Here is a 19693-nt window from a genome sequence, read left to right as displayed (position 1 = left end):
GGGTGGCAACACAGCGAGGCGATGATTGGTCAGCGCGGCCAAGATCCACTGCAGGCAATTCTGGCGGCGCATCCGCTCCTATGCAGAATTGCGTCACATGACCGCGGAACCTCTACAGTGAGTTGAAGCTAAGCTCAGAAAATGATTGATGATGAGATGATGAATTAATGCCGGATATACTTCGTCTTAGTGAAAGGTGATTATGGCTTGTAAAGAAAACTGAGAATTCTTGGAAATTTTGATGTTTTGCTCTTAATAATATTCTCGCCCAAGATCCGCATGTGTAAGGCATTGGTTTATACTTGAGCTACTTTTATATTGACTTCAAAGTGGGAACTAACATGTCTTTGATTTGCAGACATTAGAACTGGTACATCCAGGTAGCACGTTAAAGAAAAGCTATCCGGCATTGTAGTGCCATTATTCAGCGCTCTATTACTATTAGTAAGTTATAACTTAATGATGTATTTAGTTCATATGTAAAATTATCCAGTTGCTGTATTTGTGACAGGTTATAGCTGTAGAAAGCAGTGCTACCTGATGATGCCAATGTCACATTACCTCGCAAAACTGGACTGTGGGTCTCTTCGATTGTCTCGCTTAATTACACAGACACAGTTAGCTGATTACTAGCATTGGAAAATAGTGGACTGAAAGCTGGAGAGACCCACAGTCCAGTTTTGCGAGGTAATGCAGGAGAGCTGGGGTGCTGGATAACATCTATTCTTATCTTCTGGATATTGAGATATCCAGGAATATTTGAAGGCTATATATTTGACCATTTTCGCTCTGAATTCAATCTCGTCGTTGCTAGTAGCATTATTCCATATTAACAATATGGGTCTTAACCTTGACCTACCCCTCATCTTGGCGGCTCCCATCAATTGAGAAGCTCTTCAATTTCATCTACACCTATTTGACTTGCGATTCCATCAAGTCTCGTTATGGCTCATTGGGCTAGAATACTCCCTCGTCGCCCTCAAATATTTTTTACCAAACTCAATTCACAAAACCCCATCTATATCATTAGGCCGATGGCGGCTTACTCAACGCGGCCATCATGGCTCAAATCCCTCTTAGACGACACAAGTCCCGCCCCCAAGCTCTACGCCTGGACTCCATCCAATATAGACAGCAACACCGCTAGCAATGTCAATGCCAGTCAGCCCGTTTCTGAGGATTTAGATGGCCGCATATTCATCCTCGGAATCGGAAATTTGGGCCGTCTCTATGCTAGCTGTCTCTCCATGCACTCTCCCCGTCCTCCAATCACCCTTGTTGTCCACAGAAAGGAGCTTCTATCTCAATGGATTCAAGGCCCCGGAATAGAAATCATGCGTCTAGGGCAAGTATATGGCGGCAAAAACGAGTTCCAGATTGAGTGGTGGACTGAAGAGGCTCCTTCTCACGGTCCTGTCAGAGAGGTTGCCGATGCGAATAAGATTCGCAATCTTCTCGTAATAACAAAAGCTGCTGCAGCCATGCCCGAAACAGATAGGCTCAGGCGATATCTTAATGGCAACAGCAGCGTGGTGTTTGTCCAAAATGGCATGTCAAAGCTGTGGCCACCTCATGGACAAGAATACATGTCCAAGCGGTATCCCACCGGTGACGGGCCTAATATCCTGGCTTGCGTTACGAATCACGGCGTCTACTCAGAAGGGCCATTTAAAAGCGTTCATGCGTCACCTGCTGATTCTGCTATTGGACCTGTTTTGTTGAATGAGAATGCTCAGCCGCTCGCACCTAGTGTGGCGTATCTTACAGAGACGATTGCAACGGCGCCGGCCCTCAACGGAAGATCTATATCAAGAGCTGATCTCTGGATCTCACAGCTTCAAAAATTGGTTGTAAATGCTTCTATAAATCCGCTCACTGCCATTCTCCGTTGCAAAAACGGTCGCCTATTTGAGAAGCCTGATGGCGTCGTCGCCCAAGTCTTGGACCGTCTCCTACAAGAAGCCAGCGCTGTCCTTCAAACTCTCATCAACCATCCCAGCAGCACGGATATTCTTGCCTCTGACGGTAAGAGTGCCCAATCACTGGGCACTTTGAGAGAAGAGCTTACCGCACGCTTCTCATTCGCTCAACTTCGTCCAATGCTCTACAAAATTGGCGAGATTGTCAAAGAGAATTCTAGCTCTATGTTTCAAGATGTACAAGACGGGAAAAAGACAGAAGTCCGAGACTTCAATGGCTGGTTGGTTGAGACTGCAAGTTTCCTTAGCCAAGATGACAGCAGTCAGCGACGAGTCTTGGACGTGTCCTGCCACCAGGCTATGGTCGATTTAGTAGAATCAGGTGCTATTATGAACGAAGAAGAGCTAGGAAAGCTTCTTTTGTCATCATAATCAGTTTTATTTATTTAGTTAAATGAGTAGTATACATAGAAACTAACGCTAACTGTCGTTTACTTCGAGTTGAGTTTCTGCACATAGTTCATAAGCATGAGTCGGTTAATACGCGTTTAGTTTTAGACAAAAAGGTCAATTGTCGTTTGCAAACGTGAATGGAGAAGCATCGTCAACCTGAATGTTGAATAGCTCCCACACCCGATCGCAGCATCCCATCGGCGTAACCCCATTCCCAACTCTGTGCGCAACAATTCGCCATTTCTCATCCTCATAACTTTGTAGAGCTTCTAGAAGTCTCTGGTCCTGGATTTGAGATCGGTTAGATGTTGCGCGTTGTGAAATGGTGACGGCATAAGTTAGACAAGACATGTACTTACCATCTCTCTGGTCCATGGCATGGCTTCTGCTCTCAACTTTGTACAATAACGCACCTGCAACGTGCCTGAATTGCGCCCAGGAAAGAAGTCGGCAATCTGCTTCCAGGTGAGATTTTTCTGTTCTTTAAGCTCGATTAAGAGCTGATCCTCTTCTGGAGTGAATCTGATCCTGGGTCGTTGCGGTCGTCTGGCGGGAGAAGGCATCCCTTCTTTGCCAACCAAGCTGTGCAGGCTGTCACCGTATTCTGCACGCATTGAGGTCCATTGGTCCGTTTCTGGTAGATGGTGATGATGGTAAGAAGGTTGAGCTCGCGATCTGGTACTACTGGAAGCCCCGGCGTACTCATATGCGTCTGAGTAGGATCCGGCGTATGCATTCCTGGCGCTGCCGTAGCCAGTTGGTGACAATGAGCTCACTGAGCTTGCATCTTCTCGGTAGTGGATTGAGTCTTCATCCATATCCGTGGCAGCATAGTTAGGGTGATAAGATGATGATGCCGTTGGGTCATATCCCCTGTTGTAGAGATTTCGCCTTCCGTTGGGATCCATTGATGGCTTGTTGACCTGTTACTGCTATCCTGATTGTTGTTCTGTGCTGCTTGGACTTGATTGCTTTGTAGAGGAGTCTCATGAGATAGTTATATAGGATGTCCCTTTTAACACAAGTAGAGAAGCATGGAATTTGAGAACACCTTCACTGCCTCCCCTCTTTGTCAACATCAATGCGAAAGCGAAAGGCATGATTTTGCCACCGCTTCTGCACCTGCTTAGAATCCATGTTCATGCCGCTGTAAGCCAAACGCATAAGTTTCAACAATACGGATGATGTTGGATGTGTGTCTTTACCACAGCTCTACCAACATGGCTAGCTGTACCGAGGAGAATGTTGCCAAAGATATCATAGCTTCTGATAATCCGGAAGCGGAAAGAGGATACAGCCAATTGGTCTGATAGTGCGAAGCTATAACGGGGAAAGATGTGTGGCGAATTGCCATTTCGGGCACAAAATCGATTCTTGCATAGACGTCAAGACGCCTATACCAAAGAAAGTTTACCGACAAGGAGGATCAGAAAGCCTGTGCTTCGGGCTGTGCTAGTAGATGCCGTGTTTAAGCATCTGTTAGCCTCGGTAGGGAGATCGGAAGTCAGTGATGGGGTCCAAGCTAGTTAATACATGCATGAGATACTACAAAGATCGGAGGAACTACTGCAACTCATTAACATCTGATCTGCGGATAGATGGACGGCTGGCAATACGACGGGCTATAATCGGAGATATTATTGTATTATTGAGGTGGTACTGCAACACTGGCGGCACCATAATGGTAAGGTCGCAATGCGATGCGCTTATCAGATTGGGATGCAATCCTGCAGGGGGGCCGTCAACTTGGGGCTGGAATCGCGATGCCGGTGTCAAGTCGTAAATCTATCCGGCTCGGATCAGAGACACCGAGACGTTTGCATAGCCCATGAGCCTATTTTGGAGGGATTGCCGAAATTAAGTTAATGCGCAGCCTCGAGAGGGCTGCTTGACAGTCGGAATTGGACCATCCGATCATAAAACTCGGTGTTCCCGTCTCGGCTTACTCCGCGCGGGGTGCTCAAGTTGGGAAGCTGACAACGGATGGCACATTACGCTGTACATCAATTGACACTAGGCCTGTGAAGTGGTCTATCAACTTACACATAGACAACTGCAAAATTCACAACGATTGGTGCCTAGCCATGGTGTCGCATCTTGCGCTTACATCGTATATGTGCGTGAAGATACGATTATAATACGTCATACAGGAATGCTCTCTTTACATATCATATGTCCAATTTCTGAGTGTTGATGAGTGTCGCGCGTAGGCCTCGGCTGAAGTGACGAGCAGACTAGAAAGGCCAGCATGCCACATGAGTACATCGTGCAGCTTTCTCATTTACCTATATTGTGAGATAGGCGGAAAGCTGATAGATCTGTCGTTATTATCACAAGCTTACTTTTTCTTTGGCAAAGCAGTTTACCTATCTATACCACACTCAATCATGCAGGGGACATCGTATTACATCCAGTCCGAGCAGAAAGCTGAGATATAGGCATCGAACATGAGCACTATCCGTAACAATGAGGTCTTTTTTTTTTAATCAATAAGGACTTCTGTTTATAGGAGCTTTTTCTTCATTCGAGGCAATATTAGACAAGCTTATAACAGCCAACAACTAGCTGTGAAATCCTTCAAAAATTTTCGCTTTCCAAGCCGCGATTTTACGTTGCAAGAATTATTCATGATGCAACAGCCAACAGCCGGTCTATGAGCCAAAACGATATCCCTCCAGGATCTCGGGATCTGGATACACAGTGCCTAAAGAAAGATCCATAGGAAGGTATTCATCTGAGTTACTTTTTAAAATGCATCGCTCAAGCGAGCTCTGTTGTGTATCTTTTACAGGGGCTCAAGGCCCAGGCTACAGCAAAACAGTTATAGCGTTTTCCGATGATTCAAAAATTTTGGTCATTAGCTATGATAAGGTAAAAAGAGCATTACGAGGACTATCCTAGAGGCCTTGTGAGAATTTGGCCTGTGAAATCTGGCCGTAACTTGTACGAATCCAGCTTTGATTCAAGCGACTATGGAATTCGGACCTTGGTTATTTCCACCGACTTGGAATTTGTTGCGATATGCGATTTTGGCTATGAATTGCAGGTCTGGGAGCCCCTTGCAAGCCGCTGCGTCTATAAACTTGACCAATGGGGTGCGAGCGGTCTCAAATTCTCGTCTGATGCTAATTTCTTAGCTGTCATGAACATGATGGAGGACGTGGTACAAATCCTGGAAATTGCCACTGGTGCTTGCTTGTTTTGTGTTGACGGCGGAGATCGCGTGTCATTCTTTGATGCTACTAATGGCGATATTTTCACTGATGATTTTATGTTAAAAAATTCCTCTTGGAAGCACTGGCATAAGCTTCCACGACATGGTTATTCACTGAAATCGACTTTCGGTGAGACTTGGATTTGTCTAGATGGACAAGAGACACGTCCCATCCGAAGGGCGCTAGGACTTGCCATCGGTAGTGAATCAGTATCGTTGAGCTCGTCCTTGGTGGCAATTACACGCATCACAGGCCAAGCATTATACTCAAGTTCCCGGTTCTCGAGGCATAAAGGGGCAAGAAGCAACGATATTCGATTCACAAAGTATGAGCCATCCTCATTCGAATCATGATACGTGTTTAAATGTAGATGTCAGTTATCTTACCGACGAAGATTTTGGCCCTAAGAAAAAGACTTAAGGGTAGGATAGTGGCTTATTGGGGGGTTATCTAAAAAGAATATTATGTACGGTAATAAAAGTTTTATAGTGGGATTCTCCGGTTCTCATGCCAGTTACCGCCCAAACCTCACTATCATGACATATGGGACTTGTGCTGTCCAAGAGGCAGTCATCCTAATCGACGAGCGAGCGCAAGGAAGAGCTAAAAGCTCATGTTATCAGTTGCCATTCCAAGTCATATCGCCTTGGACGATCCGCACATTGTCGCCAAATGTGTTTCCAGAAATGCTCCGAGTGCTATTCCCTCTACCCTGACCTACTACTCCATTAGCTTAGAGAAGAGTGAAGAATGGAATAAATGAAAAACCTTACCACCACCACTGAGTGGAGCTGCAACTGGACGTTGAGCCGCATCAGTGACAATATAGCGATCTAAAATGGCCTTCATCACACTCGCAGCAGTAGCAGCCGCAAAGTTCTGCCATAGTTTATTCTTATGGCTGTCCGCATAGTCGCAAACGCCCTTCACCACGAGGCACGGGACCTCATCCCATGCTCCAGCGCCCTCCATCTCAAAAGCGATGAGATTGTGCTTTCTGGCAATCCAGTCGCGAATTTCCCCGCTCTTCATCACAGTGTTGCCGGAGCCTATCCGTCCAATGAAGATGTTGGAGCTGAAATCGCCGTCATCTTCAAACATGTCTCGTTGGACGAGCATGTTCTCTTCGCACCCAAGTTCGGCGCAGGATGTCATGGCAGCTGCATCGCAAGTGCTGTCGAATCTGCTGCAGATGTCACATTTTTTCAAGTGCCGATGAACGTAACCCGGTAAATACAGCTTGTTTTCAGTGATTCCCGGATACTGATATTTTGACCGTCGTCGCTTCTTTGCAGCAGCCTTCGCATCGGCGCTTTGCAGCTGCTTCAAGTATATCGCCGCCTTGGTTTGCAGTATATCTCTCATACGTTCCGTTTCGAAGACGGCCAGTAACCCTCGGATGTCTCTATTTGCCCTCCCGAGGCTGTCTTCAAGCGTGCTTTTGACTTCAAAATGCCCGGGATACTGTCGACCAAAGTCGTACTGGACAATCGCTTTGCTCACGACTACATCGCCCAGAAACACATCGTCGTCTGCGATTTTGGGCACGCCGCCGCAAATGCCGACGAGGAAAACGAGCCTGAGGCTGCCGTAGCTGGACCGTAAATTTGCTGTCGCAGACGCTGCGTTGTTTGTGCCCATGCCTGGGAGCACGGCGAGAACGACATTGTGTTTGCCGAGCCGGCCAGTTATGTAAGAGTTGTTGTCGCCGCTCGATCGACCAAACGGATCACCATCTTCGTCCCAGAACTGGTCAAAGAGCAGCGTAACGGCATCGGCCTCGCTAGGCAAAGCGCATATTATGGCCACGTGAAATTCGTCCCGGCTTGTGGGCTGCGTGAATTGAGCCATTAAGAATTTACATGAAGACAGGCTGGCAGGCTGCTTTGGACAGGTGATGCTCGAGTAACACCCTCAAAGCAGACCTCGCTCTTATATCTTTTCAAGCCTTGCCGCCCAAGCGGGGTATTTTGCGGCTGAGCTGTAAGCATCGCCGAATAATTATTGGTTGTCAGGCTGAAATGTACTTACTTGTAGGGATCAGGCTCTTCTCATCGATGATTGGCTATTCGTGTTGCAAGCAGGCCACATGTAGTACGTAGATGTGTAATGAAATTGTTCATTCTTCAAAACCGCTCAATCGCCTTGTATAACACATGTCAGTGTCGTGGAAATTCAATATTGCAACTGTTCGCGGAATGGCCTATTGGTTACATACATGTATCTATCACAACTAACAGCTTTGTTCAGCGCTGCAATTGAAATTGATACTCAGAGCCGAGTGGGTCCATCTAGACAGTCGTTTTCGAACTTGTAAAGACCAGCTGCTTTAGTCACCTATCAAAAGAGTCTTCTCTGCTAAGATAGGAAAAGAAAATAAGCCCACAAACGCACTAGAGCTCTCACGGTGGAGAGGCGCGTCGTCGTGTCTAGATTTAGCTTCATGTTGGAGCACTACATTAGTAAAATTATCGCCTGTTGCCTTGATCTAAAGGTTTTTTATATGCCGTGGGATGGCTGCAATGATAGAGACAGAGGATGCAGACGCAGAGAGGGTGCAAAAAAGAAAAGAGAGGTTTACATCCATTGACACAAAAATCTTACCCACATTATGAATGTACCAAGAGACGTGGTACTTAATATATTCCAGGGCTTCTTATTAGATGACTACATGTACTTTATTTGACTGGTAAATTTTACCATCTCACTGACTCTCTGTTTATCTCACTTAGATATACTACCTATAAGACATTACCTACTGCTTCTACTGCTTCTACTGCTTCTACTGCTTCTACTGCTTCTACTGCTTCTACTGCTTCTACTGCTTCTACTGCTTCTACTGCTTCTACTGCTTCTACTGCTTCTACTGCTTCTCCTGCTGCTATCCGGCTACCAGCTGGCAACAGCTGTGAAGGCAAAGACGCGCTCAACACGCACAACGCGCACAACCGCGTTTATTTGTTGACTGCGGGACCTCGTGGCAATGTTTCAGAATAAAGAACCAGAAACTAACGGATGACTTTCGAATCACTGTTCTCCTCTTGACCTTCTCTCCTTCGTCAAGCGAGCATTTTCTTCATGACGGCACAGCCTATATATACCATCATCATTCTCTCTCCCTGGCAAGACTTTCCCACGCTTTTCCAAGCGTAGCTGTTTTTCTATCTTTCGATTTTAAAGATAGAGGGCGACGCACTCCGTCTTTCAAGATTTTCTGTCACTGCCTCAAACTCTTCAGGATTCCGTCGCCGGCGTGCCTTGATGGTAGCTGGTTAGTTTTGGGTAATAATACTTTGAATATTAGGAACTTGGAGATTAGAGCAGCGCAGACTCTCGCGGAAGTTGACTAGGCCTCGTGTGGTGTTGTTGTGTTATACGTGACTTTCTGTTACTGATTCGAACTCTTCGGGATTTCGCCGGTGCACCTTTTAGACGCTGGCATCTTATCAAAGTAGCAATACTTTCGAAGTGGCAATTACCATTTTGTATTTTGTATCCTGGAGATTAGAGCAGCTCAGATTTCCGCGGCAGCTTACCTCTTTTCGTTTTCTTATTGCTAGAAATCGTCACCATGGCTCAATCAGCAAACGATGACCAAAATCTTGCCGGCCCATCTACTCCTCCTGCCGCCCAGCCTCCTGTCAACAAAGGACAACAAGCTTGGCGTAGACCAGCTGCCATTGCATTAGGGTCGTAGAACGGTTCAGTCTTTGGAGGCAAAGAACTGGGCAATGGAGATATTAGCAGTTCCTTGGGTATTTGGCCTGCTCGCACAGAGTCCAAGTACATTTATTTTTCCATTGGCATTCCTTTGGGAGCCGATAATGACGATCTGGGATACGGGCAAGTCCATTGCTGTAAGTATTCCTGCTGCTTTTACTATTCCTACTGTTTCTACTTCTTCTTCTATCTCTACAATTTCTACAATTTCTATCGTCTCTGCCATCTTTACTGTCTCTACCATACCCTCTGATAGCTTCATTGCTAATGTGACTTTTAGATAAGCGAGAAACGTTCCGAAGAGAGCCAACACCCGTCTTGGAACTAAGAGTGAGATTTCCCATTGGAAGATTCACCGGAAATCCCCTCGACGAAATGCCTGAGAGACTTCAGGGTCAATTTCCCAACGACGACTTTCGTGCACTCGAGATCTCGTTACACGATGGAGTCTTTGTGGAAGTTGATGGCTTTGGACTCCCGTTTCATAACCCGGGACATGATGCCGACGACTGGATCAACAAAGGCTCAGTGGTTGCCGACTCCATGACCTTTGTTGACATTCTGCGACAGCGAAAATGGCACATCATTATCAAGCAGCCATATAAATACTTTGGGCGGCTGTGGGAGGAGACTATGGTGCCCGCCCCTTTCACTTTCCGCTACGGCAATGAGCACTGGTTTGACCTCGCTCGCTATGAGACCCAGTTCAAGGACGCAGCAGTCCAAGGTCCTCAGTTCCTTCTGAGCGTCAATTTTCCAGACGTTTCTTCTATGCAGGCTGTTGTCACACAGTCAGCCGTCCAACACCATCTAATGATCGCTATAGAGGTGGCAAAGATATTCGCCAAGAAGCTCCCGGTTTTCTTCATCCCATCTCGGCAGAATTTATATTTTGCCATCGTTTTAATGGAGGGACCGTACTGCCAAACCACCGAGAAGATATGGAGTGAGATAACCAAGCAAAGCTTCTTTAGACTCGCATTGCATGAGGACAAGTCGCCTATGGACACTCCCAATCTGACGGAGCACAAGCAATGGCACAAACAGGCAGCGTTTATCTGTGACGCTAGAATTGTGGACAAGACAGAGGCCAAGTTCATACCTGAGCTCAAGGACTATCCGTTGACGAGTTTGGACCTCGTTCTTCTCGTTCAACGGCCCGAAGATTTCAAGGTCTCAAAAGGCGTCCAAAAGTCAATTGGGGATGGACTGGCATGGCTGAGAATAAAGACTTTCCCGACAGATCTTGAGTCTTGGAACACGGTCTCTCTTCTCTTTGATCCCCAGCTGGACGATCTAGAACGCAAGATCAAGGCCGTTACCCAATATTCTTTGTCGCCTGTCACTTTGTTGCCTGAGAATGGTCCCAAGATGATTACGCATACAGTCTTTCAGCTTGGAAGAGGATTCCTAAACAGGTTGAATAGGGCAGGCACATGGGATCTTCCGATGATTAATATCCTTGATTTGGATAGCAGGCTGCTTGACTGCCTCATGGAAGAGATTTTAGAAGAGGACCGTGGCCGTTTTCGGCATTATATGGGCCACTTGTCTGTCGGGGTTGGCATCATTACTGCGGCAAGTCGATACCTTGAATGAAGATTTCATGGCTTTTCAATTGCTACTTTTTATCGTAGGCTCCTGGATCTGGCAAGACTACCACTCTCGGCGTCGCGACATTGGGCATGGCTCATACTTTAGGAAAAGTCTTCGTTTCGGCTCCTACTCTTGCTACGGTCGACAGCTTTTCCAGGCGACTCGATATCCTGGACCGGAGGGTTGTTGCGCGTCACAATAAGAGTTTGACGAAAAATGGCTCTCATATGCCCATTCGCCGAAAGCTTGTCGTCAGAGGCCTCTCTATGAAGGATGAGATTGAGGCTCTTCACAGCCTCCTCCAGCGATCCGCAGACAATGGTGAAGCTTCCGAGGCAGCTTTCCAGGACATGACCAACGGGCTATCTTATCTATCAGCGGCCTATTGGCTGTTGAAGGTGCTTGGATCTCCTGCTGTACCGTCATGCCGAGGACAGCAAACTGTCGGCGCTTGCGTTTTACAAGGCCAATTCATGGCCAGTCTATCGTTTGCACAACCAAGTCCGCCTGGTTCGAGGGATGTTTGACTTGTGCCGTGAGATGTTCTACAGCCACTTGCCCTTGAACTACTCAGAAAGTGACTGCGAGCGATGGGAGGAAGCTCACCGCAGTAAGTTCATCTACCATATCTACCATATCTACCATATCTACCATATCTACCATATCTACCATATCTACCATGTCTACCATATCTACCATGTCTACCTCTGCTAGCTCTGCTACCTCTGCTATATCTACCACGTCTACTAACTCTGCGATACAGATGGCGTCAAGCTAGAAGCTTTCCTCAAGCAGCGCTTCCCCAATCTCCCATCCCCGGCCGAGAATACAATGGAGCCCGTCTTTGTGCATTGCACAAATAGCCAGTCTAATTGCGACTCCGCCACTGGCTCCATGTCAAATCTTGGACAGTGTGAGGTCGCTCTGCAGCTGTTGGTTGACCTTGTCAACGACGCCAAGATCGACCCAGCCCAACTTGGTGTCATTACCCCCTACAAGGCCAATGTCGGCATCATGGAGAGATGGATTCAAGAGAAGCCAGAGTTTTCTGTGCTACGATGTGTGGCGCCCGCGACAGCTGAGTCTTACCAAGGCCGAGAGGCAGATATTGTGTGTGTTGTGATGGGCACCACCAGGTACTCCGGACCGGGCCTCACTCGTGATGAAGACTGTCTCAAGTCCATGTTATCGCGGCATAGATCGGTATGTTTATTTTGCAACGTTTACTGGATGACCCAATGCTGACTTTCCGAAGGGCTTAATCATCGTGGGGGACTTTAAGCTAGCAGGCTTTGATGTGAAAAAGACGAAATGGTGGTTAACTGGCAAGCGCAAGGGCAAAAGCAAGGGCAAAAGCAAGGGCAAGGACGAAGGCCAACCAGACTTTGGAAGCAAGATGAAATATCTCAAAGGTGGCGAAGCTCAGTCCGTCAAAGCCGAAACCCTACGAAGAGTCTACTGGTGGTTCCAGTCAAGGGGTCGAAAGGTCGAGATAGCCGTGCCCGAAGAGGGAGGCTACAACGAAGCGTGCGATGAGGACCAAGATGCGAAATCCGATAGTTAGATTGCTTCTGTATCTGAAAGTCAAAACTGTGTTAACTTTCTGTAATTGGAACATCATAGTCTGAATATAGCTGTGTGGCCATGGCATTTGCGAAATCAACTTGATCAAAAGGTGGCAAACCAAGGCAGATGGCCGGCGATGTACCTCTTTGTCAGGCGGATTTGAAGTTGAAGATCTTTGAGTTCCAAGGCATTAAGTATTCATGGTGCTTGCAATGTGGGAAACTTCCAAGTCGTAAGCTCGCATGGTCCTTGTCTGCTATTTACAACTGTAGACAACTTGCTCGCGTACACCATTTTTTCAATCATCTCCAGCTTGTCACGGCAACTCTACACTCTCCGTAAGCTTGAAGTCAAGCTGTGAATGATTCTTTATATAGGCGGGTGTTATCAATCCTTGTTCCACGCCGGCAAAAGGCATCTTCTCACACAACACTGCTAGTTATAGCTTGTATTATATGACTTTTCATGGTATGTAACTTCATCTTATCTAAATGGCGAGCGGCTACTACTATTACTATTACTTTTACTACTACTGCTATTGTTGCTACTGTTGCTACTGTTGCTATTATTGTTACAGATGTATCATAAAAAAAATATGTATTTATGGACTAACGACATATACTTGCATCATTAATACATGTAATCAAGCTCAGTCTTATACAAGCTCCACATCATAACCGTGGGCTCGAATGTCGGCAAGAAGGCGCTCTACAGGCTGAGCATATGTGACATTGTTTATGCCATTTATACCACATCCTGCCGTAAGAATTCCCGCAACACGCCGCTCGGCATCCAATATGCATAACCCAGAGTCACCTTCCGAAGAAAAGGCCATTTGGTGCTCATTAGCCCGCGTGGCAGATGTGATACACCATTCTTCACTGATAAACTCTCTACCTCCAATGCCGGTATAGCGAACGATTGACTTTAGCGTGTTGCCGAGGCCAAACGTTAGTCCGTCCAATTTGTCGTACTTGATGACGAACAGCGCTTTTTCGTCGGGATCATCGGCATCATCAGGTGGTGTAAACAGCTCTTCCATGGGCACAACAGTCTTCTCCAGCCAAATAGCGTCGCGTTTAACAAGTAATGCTGGCCACGTTGCACTTGACGACACTTTGGCATTCCGCCATGTATTTAGAACAGATAGCAATGACCCAGCAAACACTTTGTTCTTGAGGGCACTGAGCTGAGCCTGGTGACGGTTCGGCAATAGTTCGATTAATGCCCAGTTCCTCAGCCATTGGGCACCGTTCGTGTTGTCAGATGCGCATGCCAGTTCCGGCGAGTAGAGAAGGTGACCAAATACTCTCGAGGTGGGTGTTTTATATCGCTCCATGTACTGCCCAAGAGACTCTAGCTTGTCCGCTCTTTCATTATAACTAGCTGCGCGGTCGGGACGGTTTAGGTCTGCTGATCTGGTAGCCGTACGGCGATAATCTGTGACAACAACTGGCAGACGTTCAAGCGTCTTTTCGTATGTAGGCTGGGGTATTTGAATGACTTCCTTGGAAGGCTGAGACTGTTGATGGCGATATTCTTGTAGGCCCTCTGTTTCAGGGCTGAGTACATCATGTCTGCAAGTCAAGGCCACCACTCTAGGCTCGCCTCTTGCGTTTGGTTGAGTCAGGGCGATGTATAAGCCTTTATTGCCAGTTGAATTTGAATCTTTTATTGATATCTGGGTACCAAGTTTGTCAGACATTGCTGCGTGATACGCCCCATAGTAGGTATGCGTGATCGGCTCTGAGGATAGTTGAAAGTCACTCAGAACACTGTCAGGGGTACCAGAAGAGTCGTTCGTCGCAGCATCTTCAGGAGCGTCTTTAGGAGCGTCTTCAGGAGCGTCTTCAGGAGCATCTGCACCAAAGGTGATGGTAGATTCCCGTATCTCGCAATGCACATCTTTGATTCCATGTTCTTCTAAAATAGATTTACATTGTAATGCAAGAGCGTGCCCTTGGTGCCAAGGCATTGAACCCGGTGCAACAGCTATTAAAAGTGTATTGTGAAACTCATTCTTTAAGCCAACACTTAGAATATCGATTGCAGCCCAATCCGCAACGCTGACAGCTTCCAAGATCTGCTTCCGAAGAGAAGACGTTGCATTATTCCACTGTTGGTGTAGCAAAACGTCTTTTTTAGCCGGTCGAAACGATTTCGGGTACATGTTCGCCATGGAGCCTCTCCACATGGAATCAGGCTTCTGGGGATTCACCCAGGGATTTGAGCTTGAGCGAGCGACGAGCTCGGGGCCACCAGGAAGCCCAACATAATAAATATTTCGCTCTTCCCAGCTTGGAGGGGCCAACTGTGCCATTTCTGAATCGAATGACGTTGGCTGGAACTTGGTCGGGAGGCCTGTTCTTGCAGAGTGCGTGGAGTTTCCCAGATAGATACGCGATTGCAGCTAGCAAAGGTATAGCGGATTGCTTCGATTGTGTGAACGATTTCGGATTACAGATGAGTTTGCGGAACAGTTTCCTGGGAGTCATGATGGTTTTTAATGGAAAAGAGGCTTGTGGACCGGCTAGGTTAGCATTCAAAGCTTGCTCCCACTGGCAAACTTTCTCTCAAGCCCGACGTCTATATCTGCATATACGCATTCATCTGTCTAACTCCGTCTTGCTAATAGCATTATATAAAAAAAAAAGTCAAAAAATCTAGCAAAGTCTTTATTCAAGTAGGTTAGGTCGAGAATGGTGACGTGGCATATGAAATCACGCCTAATCCCTCGCCTCCTTAACGCCGTGTTTGGACTCTCATAGACGCTGGTCCACTCGGTTGAAGTTTCTTCAAAGTGCGTCTAGCTGTCATTCAGATTGCATGGCTAAAATGCAGAGAAAGATGTCAATCAATCTGTCTCTTCCAAGTGCGTGGCTTCGCAATCAACGTCAGGAAGCTTAACAACAACGTTAACGGAACAAGAGCTGCGATTCTAGCTGCCAACTTCAGCAGCATCACGCTCAACAACTTCTACATCCATGTAAGAGGGTCTATCGCAAATCATGCGATAATTGCGAGATCCTTCTACCCGCATCAGATGCACCTATCAGAGCTGCTCATTATGATCAAGATAGGCAAGCTTCCTATGGTGCTCCGATCTCTGTGGAGTGTGACCCAATTTTTCAGATTATGCTTAAGCTTAGTGAAAGTATCCGAGAAAGTCAATATACTGCTGCATCATCTCATCAAAGTTACAAACACTGCCAAGCGCTTGTTGCACCAGTGCGTTACTGGACTGAAGTAGTTCTAGTAGATGAAGGTGCCGTAGAAAATGTTCTTGCCTTGCCTCACAAAACGCAAACTTCCTGCGAGTCCTCTCTATGTCCTGAAGGAAGTCGAGGTTGCTCTCCTCGGGGTCCAGCGGAAGCCAACACTGCCTACCTAGGAACTGTCAGTACCTGCCTTCTATTAAAATAACTTTCTTGGTAGGATTACTTGCATCAGAGACTTTGACTGCTAATCTATAGAGGGTACGCCATATAGAACGCTTTCGGAATGTGAGCTCAACGAGGTAGACGAGAGTTCCGGCGAATGTGTGGCCGGACTCACACGAAGAGCGTTTGTAGAAGCTATTCGCAAGATTAACTTTGATTCAGGTGACAAGAGATCGGCTGTATACTTCCAGGAAGCGACTCCCGCTAAGCCACGATACTATTCTACTCCAGCTACTATTCGCGCGAATAGATCTAAGCGACGAGAACAGCTTAGTGTTCAACTTAGTACACATCGGCTTCATCAACCGAACTTTACTGTTCTGTGCTATGACCACTTGAATATGATGATGTTAGGTAGTTGTCATCCTTGTGTTTATCGGTACTTGCACCTGACAGTATCAAGTACCTGCCTCTGCCTGCAAGAAGCAACTCTTACCTGGGTAATTGGCCTTGTCTGAGGCCAGGCATCATCGTACCTATACACTCAACAGCAAGTGTATGGACTGACATATGAAGGCATACCTAGTAGGCAATAGTTACGTTTTCGGTATCATACCACGCCCAGTTTGCAAAGGCCATTAGGCTTGGGCGAGGCTTTGCCAGCGTCAGAAGTGGCTTTTGCTGAAAAACCTTTTGCTTCAACATTGTGAGTTTGGATAAGCATACGCGTACCAGGACACTAACAGCTGTGGCTTGTATTGTATGACTCTTGCCTGGGTATATAAAGAGCCTGATCCTCTCGCTGTTCCTTCCTCTTCTTCCTTCTGTCACCACTGCTTCGCCCTCTGCTCGGCTCAACCCCCTTCAAGCCCAAACAGTCTCACAAAGCGGAATATCCAATATCCAAGTATCCAGATATCCAACCACATCTCTCACGATGGCAACACCGCCGCCGTCTCCCGTTCCTCAGCCGCCCAGGCCCCTTCCTCCGAGCACCGAAGAGCGTCATCTCTACTATTACCACTTTCTTGCTGACGGCCGCCCTCTGCTCGTTGCGCGCACAAGCACATTCGTCTTTGAGAATCCGCTCAAGCCCGAGGCCATAATGTATCCGATCCCCATCTATTACACAAGATCGACGCCGCTCAAGGACGCGTGGGCAGATGAGCGATCCGGCCTCATGTCACAGGTCATGGATGCCATCGAAGAGGTCGGCGTTTTTGACAGCATCGAGCCATCTCATTTCTACATGAACCAAGAGACGCCTGAGACGCTGGTCATCAGCATCCCCCCGAAATCAATGTCATGGAACCGCGCAATCGTCCTCGCACTGCGATGCAAGGCGATGATGGAGGAATGCGGCATCCACAATGTGCATTGCGAGATTCGGGAGTCTGTGTATGACGCTTACTTCTTCTAAATGTGCCTCTTCCAGCCTCTTGCACATACACACGACTCTGCCGGACAGCGAAACGTTGAGAACAATCAGGAATTATCACGTTGGACACTTTGCTTCGCCGATAACTTTGCTTTGCTCTTTCATTCCCGGCGGAATTTTGTACGTTTTCAGAGCGCAAAATGGATTTGTTTAAAAGCCTAGGTAGGACAAGCGGAAAATATCACGTTCGCTGCTTTGCTTCACCAGTTGCCTTTTTTTCCGGCTCTTTCGGTGACATGGGGGTCTTTTACCTTTTCTTTCCGTTCGCAAAATCTGTTTGTATAAAACTTGAAGTCTTAGTAGCTAGGTAGTGCAAGGCTGCATGTACTTGGAGCACTGAGTAATGTGAGACATACATTAGCTCGCTCCATGTAGCCTGTTTTACTAGACTACATAGAACCAAATAAATATGTTGCAAATCTTCCTTTTCTTGACGCGTGCCTTTCTTTCCTTCATAACCTGTGACAACAATTGTTAATATCGAATCGTTGCTTCGTCTTCCCACCCAAGATGCAAGAAAATCAGCATCTAGCCCACCACGATGCCGCCACCAAGACTCTCAGTCCGTCTACATCGCCTACAAGCATCGTCTTCAACGCTCAACCCTTTGGCGGCGGGCCTGGTGCTACTCTTACAGCCGTCATGCCCTTTTTGCGAAGCCGACTAAAGTCTCTTGGGCCTATAGCTCTGCATTATGTGGGATCCAGTCTTACAATGGACTTCCAGAAGCTCACAGAGGCCAAGTGGGACGGAATACACAACGTTGACTTATACGCAAATCCGGAAATGGGAAAAATGAAGCTTGTTTCTCTGTTGCAGCGCTTGAAGCCACGGCTCGTTGTGACAGCCATGGATGAACTTGTTGCTGCTGCCGCTCAGATGGCCGGAATCCCTGTGGTCATCATCGACCTGTTGCTCTGGTTCTGGCCCAGTATTTCTCCCCATTGGCGACAGGCCGAGTTGGTGATTGCTGCAGAGTTCTACGGTGTCCAGGAGCGCATTGCCAGCGAGAATCTGACCAATGTTGTTACCGTCTCACCACTTGGACCGCCTGCGAGGACTACTCGAGATCCCTCGGCTGGTGTTCTTCTCAATTTCGGAGGCATGATCAACCCTCTGATGCCAAAGGAAGAGTACATCGCCTACTCTCGTCTTATATACAACGCTGCTCGACGCGCTATCAATCTACGCAACGCCGCCCTCCCAGAATCTCAACATGCCAAGTTGACAGTGTTGGTAGCCAGCCTTGGCCTGGCGCAAGGCATCGACCCCGAAGATCCACAAGCAGCTCGCATGGTCTTGCCAGACGAGGCTCTCAAGCTGATGGCCTCGTCTGAACTGACGTTTTGCACTGCAGGGCTGGGCAATCTGTATGCTGCCGGCGCCGTTGCGAATGAGGTTCTACTGCTGCCGCCTCTACACGAAGGCCATGCAATACAAACTCACCTGATTCAGAAAGCCGGCGTCCCTGTAGATGCCATAGAGTGGCACGAATTAACAGGCAGGGCGCCCATCGACTACTACCGCGACTCGCTGGAAGTCATGGGCAATGTCAGCAAAGCACAGAGCCAAGTTATTGGCAATCCAGAGGCACAGGCGGCCCTGGTCGATCGAATGCTGGCGGCCATGCTGCGTTCAGCTTCGACAGGGGCTTCAGCTCGAAACCCGCCTTTGAGGACGCTCATCAACGAATTTGGCCAGGATGACGGCGATACCATGGCAGCTCAGATTATGGGTGTATTAACAAGAGCCTGATGGCTTTGGATGTTGATAACCGCGTTGGTTCATTTGAGCAGACCTATACTAGAGGAGCAACTTTATCATCTATTCGAATATGCTCATAGCCTCAAGCATCCGTCATAACTCCACAACGTCATCACTCCACAGCCCTGTTAAGCTCAGTGCTCAGCGCAGCCCAAACCAAACCTGCATCTCAGCCGCACCCAATCCAGCTAGGCCTCCATATTTATCATATTTATCCCTTGGATTCACTCCACTTTTCGAGCCAGCTGAAAGCTTCTGGACCTTGGTTTTGGCGGGCTTATCCTAGACAACCCTTGCAGCTGGGCTGAGGGCTTCAGTCGCACGGGGGATTCTACAAGTAAGGACAGCCATCTTCGGCGATATCTGTCATCATATTAACAAGCAAGTTGAGATCACAGCTTATTATCAGTCAAGTCATCAGAACACAGAATGATACAAAGAACGCCAATATAATATCATGAAGAAACACTTATACATAAAGCCAATAAAAGACTTGCCATTCTGCTACTAGCTCTCCTTCTCATAATTCCTACATATAAAGACAAAAATGCATCTAGCTAGATCAATAAATTCCTTGTTTTTTACATTATAACAGTAACACCGCACTCAATCTTGAAACCTTATAGGTCTTGTATTATTTTA

The 19693-nt window shown here is 47.2% G+C and overlaps 7 protein-coding genes across 7 annotated transcripts; 4 read left to right on the top strand and 3 right to left on the bottom strand.

Annotated features, from left to right (window-relative positions):
* Positions 1-944: 944 nt before the first annotated feature.
* Positions 945-2351, top strand: TGAM01_v210320 (hypothetical protein; the record flags this gene model as incomplete). Its single annotated transcript, XM_018810141.1, has 1 exon — positions 945-2351. One exon carries the CDS (start codon positions 945-947, stop codon positions 2349-2351), a length of 1407 nt encoding a protein of 468 aa, XP_018656636.1.
* Positions 2352-2486: 135 nt separating this feature from the next.
* Positions 2487-3280, bottom strand: TGAM01_v210319 (MYB DNA-binding domain-containing protein; the record flags this gene model as incomplete). The annotated part of the gene is made up of 2 exons (XM_018810142.2): positions 2487-2657; positions 2732-3280. The coding sequence occupies 2 exons, from the start codon at positions 3278-3280 to the stop codon at positions 2487-2489; spliced, it is 720 nt and encodes a 239-aa protein (XP_018656637.2).
* Positions 3281-6206: 2926 nt separating this feature from the next.
* Positions 6207-7438, bottom strand: TGAM01_v210318 (hypothetical protein; the record flags this gene model as incomplete). The annotated part of the gene is made up of 2 exons (XM_024550768.1): positions 6207-6304; positions 6361-7438. The coding sequence occupies 2 exons, from the start codon at positions 7436-7438 to the stop codon at positions 6207-6209; spliced, it is 1176 nt and encodes a 391-aa protein (XP_024404491.1).
* Positions 7439-9158: 1720 nt separating this feature from the next.
* TGAM01_v210317 (hypothetical protein) lies at positions 9159-12467 on the top strand (the record flags this gene model as incomplete). The annotated part of the gene is made up of 7 exons (XM_024550767.1): positions 9159-9277; positions 9335-9444; positions 9588-10867; positions 10945-11413; positions 11478-11513; positions 11667-12106; positions 12159-12467. 7 exons carry the CDS (start codon positions 9159-9161, stop codon positions 12465-12467), a joined length of 2763 nt encoding a protein of 920 aa, XP_024404490.1.
* A 657-nt stretch (positions 12468-13124) lies between these two features.
* TGAM01_v210316 (hypothetical protein) lies at positions 13125-14174 on the bottom strand (the record flags this gene model as incomplete). Its single annotated transcript, XM_018810145.2, has 1 exon — positions 13125-14174. The coding sequence occupies one exon, from the start codon at positions 14172-14174 to the stop codon at positions 13125-13127; it is 1050 nt and encodes a 349-aa protein (XP_018656640.2).
* A 2612-nt stretch (positions 14175-16786) lies between these two features.
* On the top strand, positions 16787-17269 carry TGAM01_v210315 (hypothetical protein; the record flags this gene model as incomplete). The annotated part of the gene is made up of 1 exon (XM_018810146.1): positions 16787-17269. The coding sequence occupies one exon, from the start codon at positions 16787-16789 to the stop codon at positions 17267-17269; it is 483 nt and encodes a 160-aa protein (XP_018656641.1).
* Positions 17270-17797: 528 nt separating this feature from the next.
* Positions 17798-19042, top strand: TGAM01_v210314 (hypothetical protein; the record flags this gene model as incomplete). The annotated part of the gene is made up of 1 exon (XM_018810147.1): positions 17798-19042. The coding sequence occupies one exon, from the start codon at positions 17798-17800 to the stop codon at positions 19040-19042; it is 1245 nt and encodes a 414-aa protein (XP_018656642.1).
* Between the last annotated feature and the right edge of the window lie 651 nt (positions 19043-19693).

Source organism: Trichoderma gamsii (assembly GCF_001481775.2).
Source record: "Trichoderma gamsii strain T6085 chromosome Unknown Scaffold_60.2, whole genome shotgun sequence".
Classification (NCBI taxonomy): domain Eukaryota; kingdom Fungi; phylum Ascomycota; class Sordariomycetes; order Hypocreales; family Hypocreaceae; genus Trichoderma; species Trichoderma gamsii.
The sequence above is the reverse complement of the archived record's forward strand: the minus strand, read 5'-3'. Positions and strand labels throughout refer to the sequence as shown.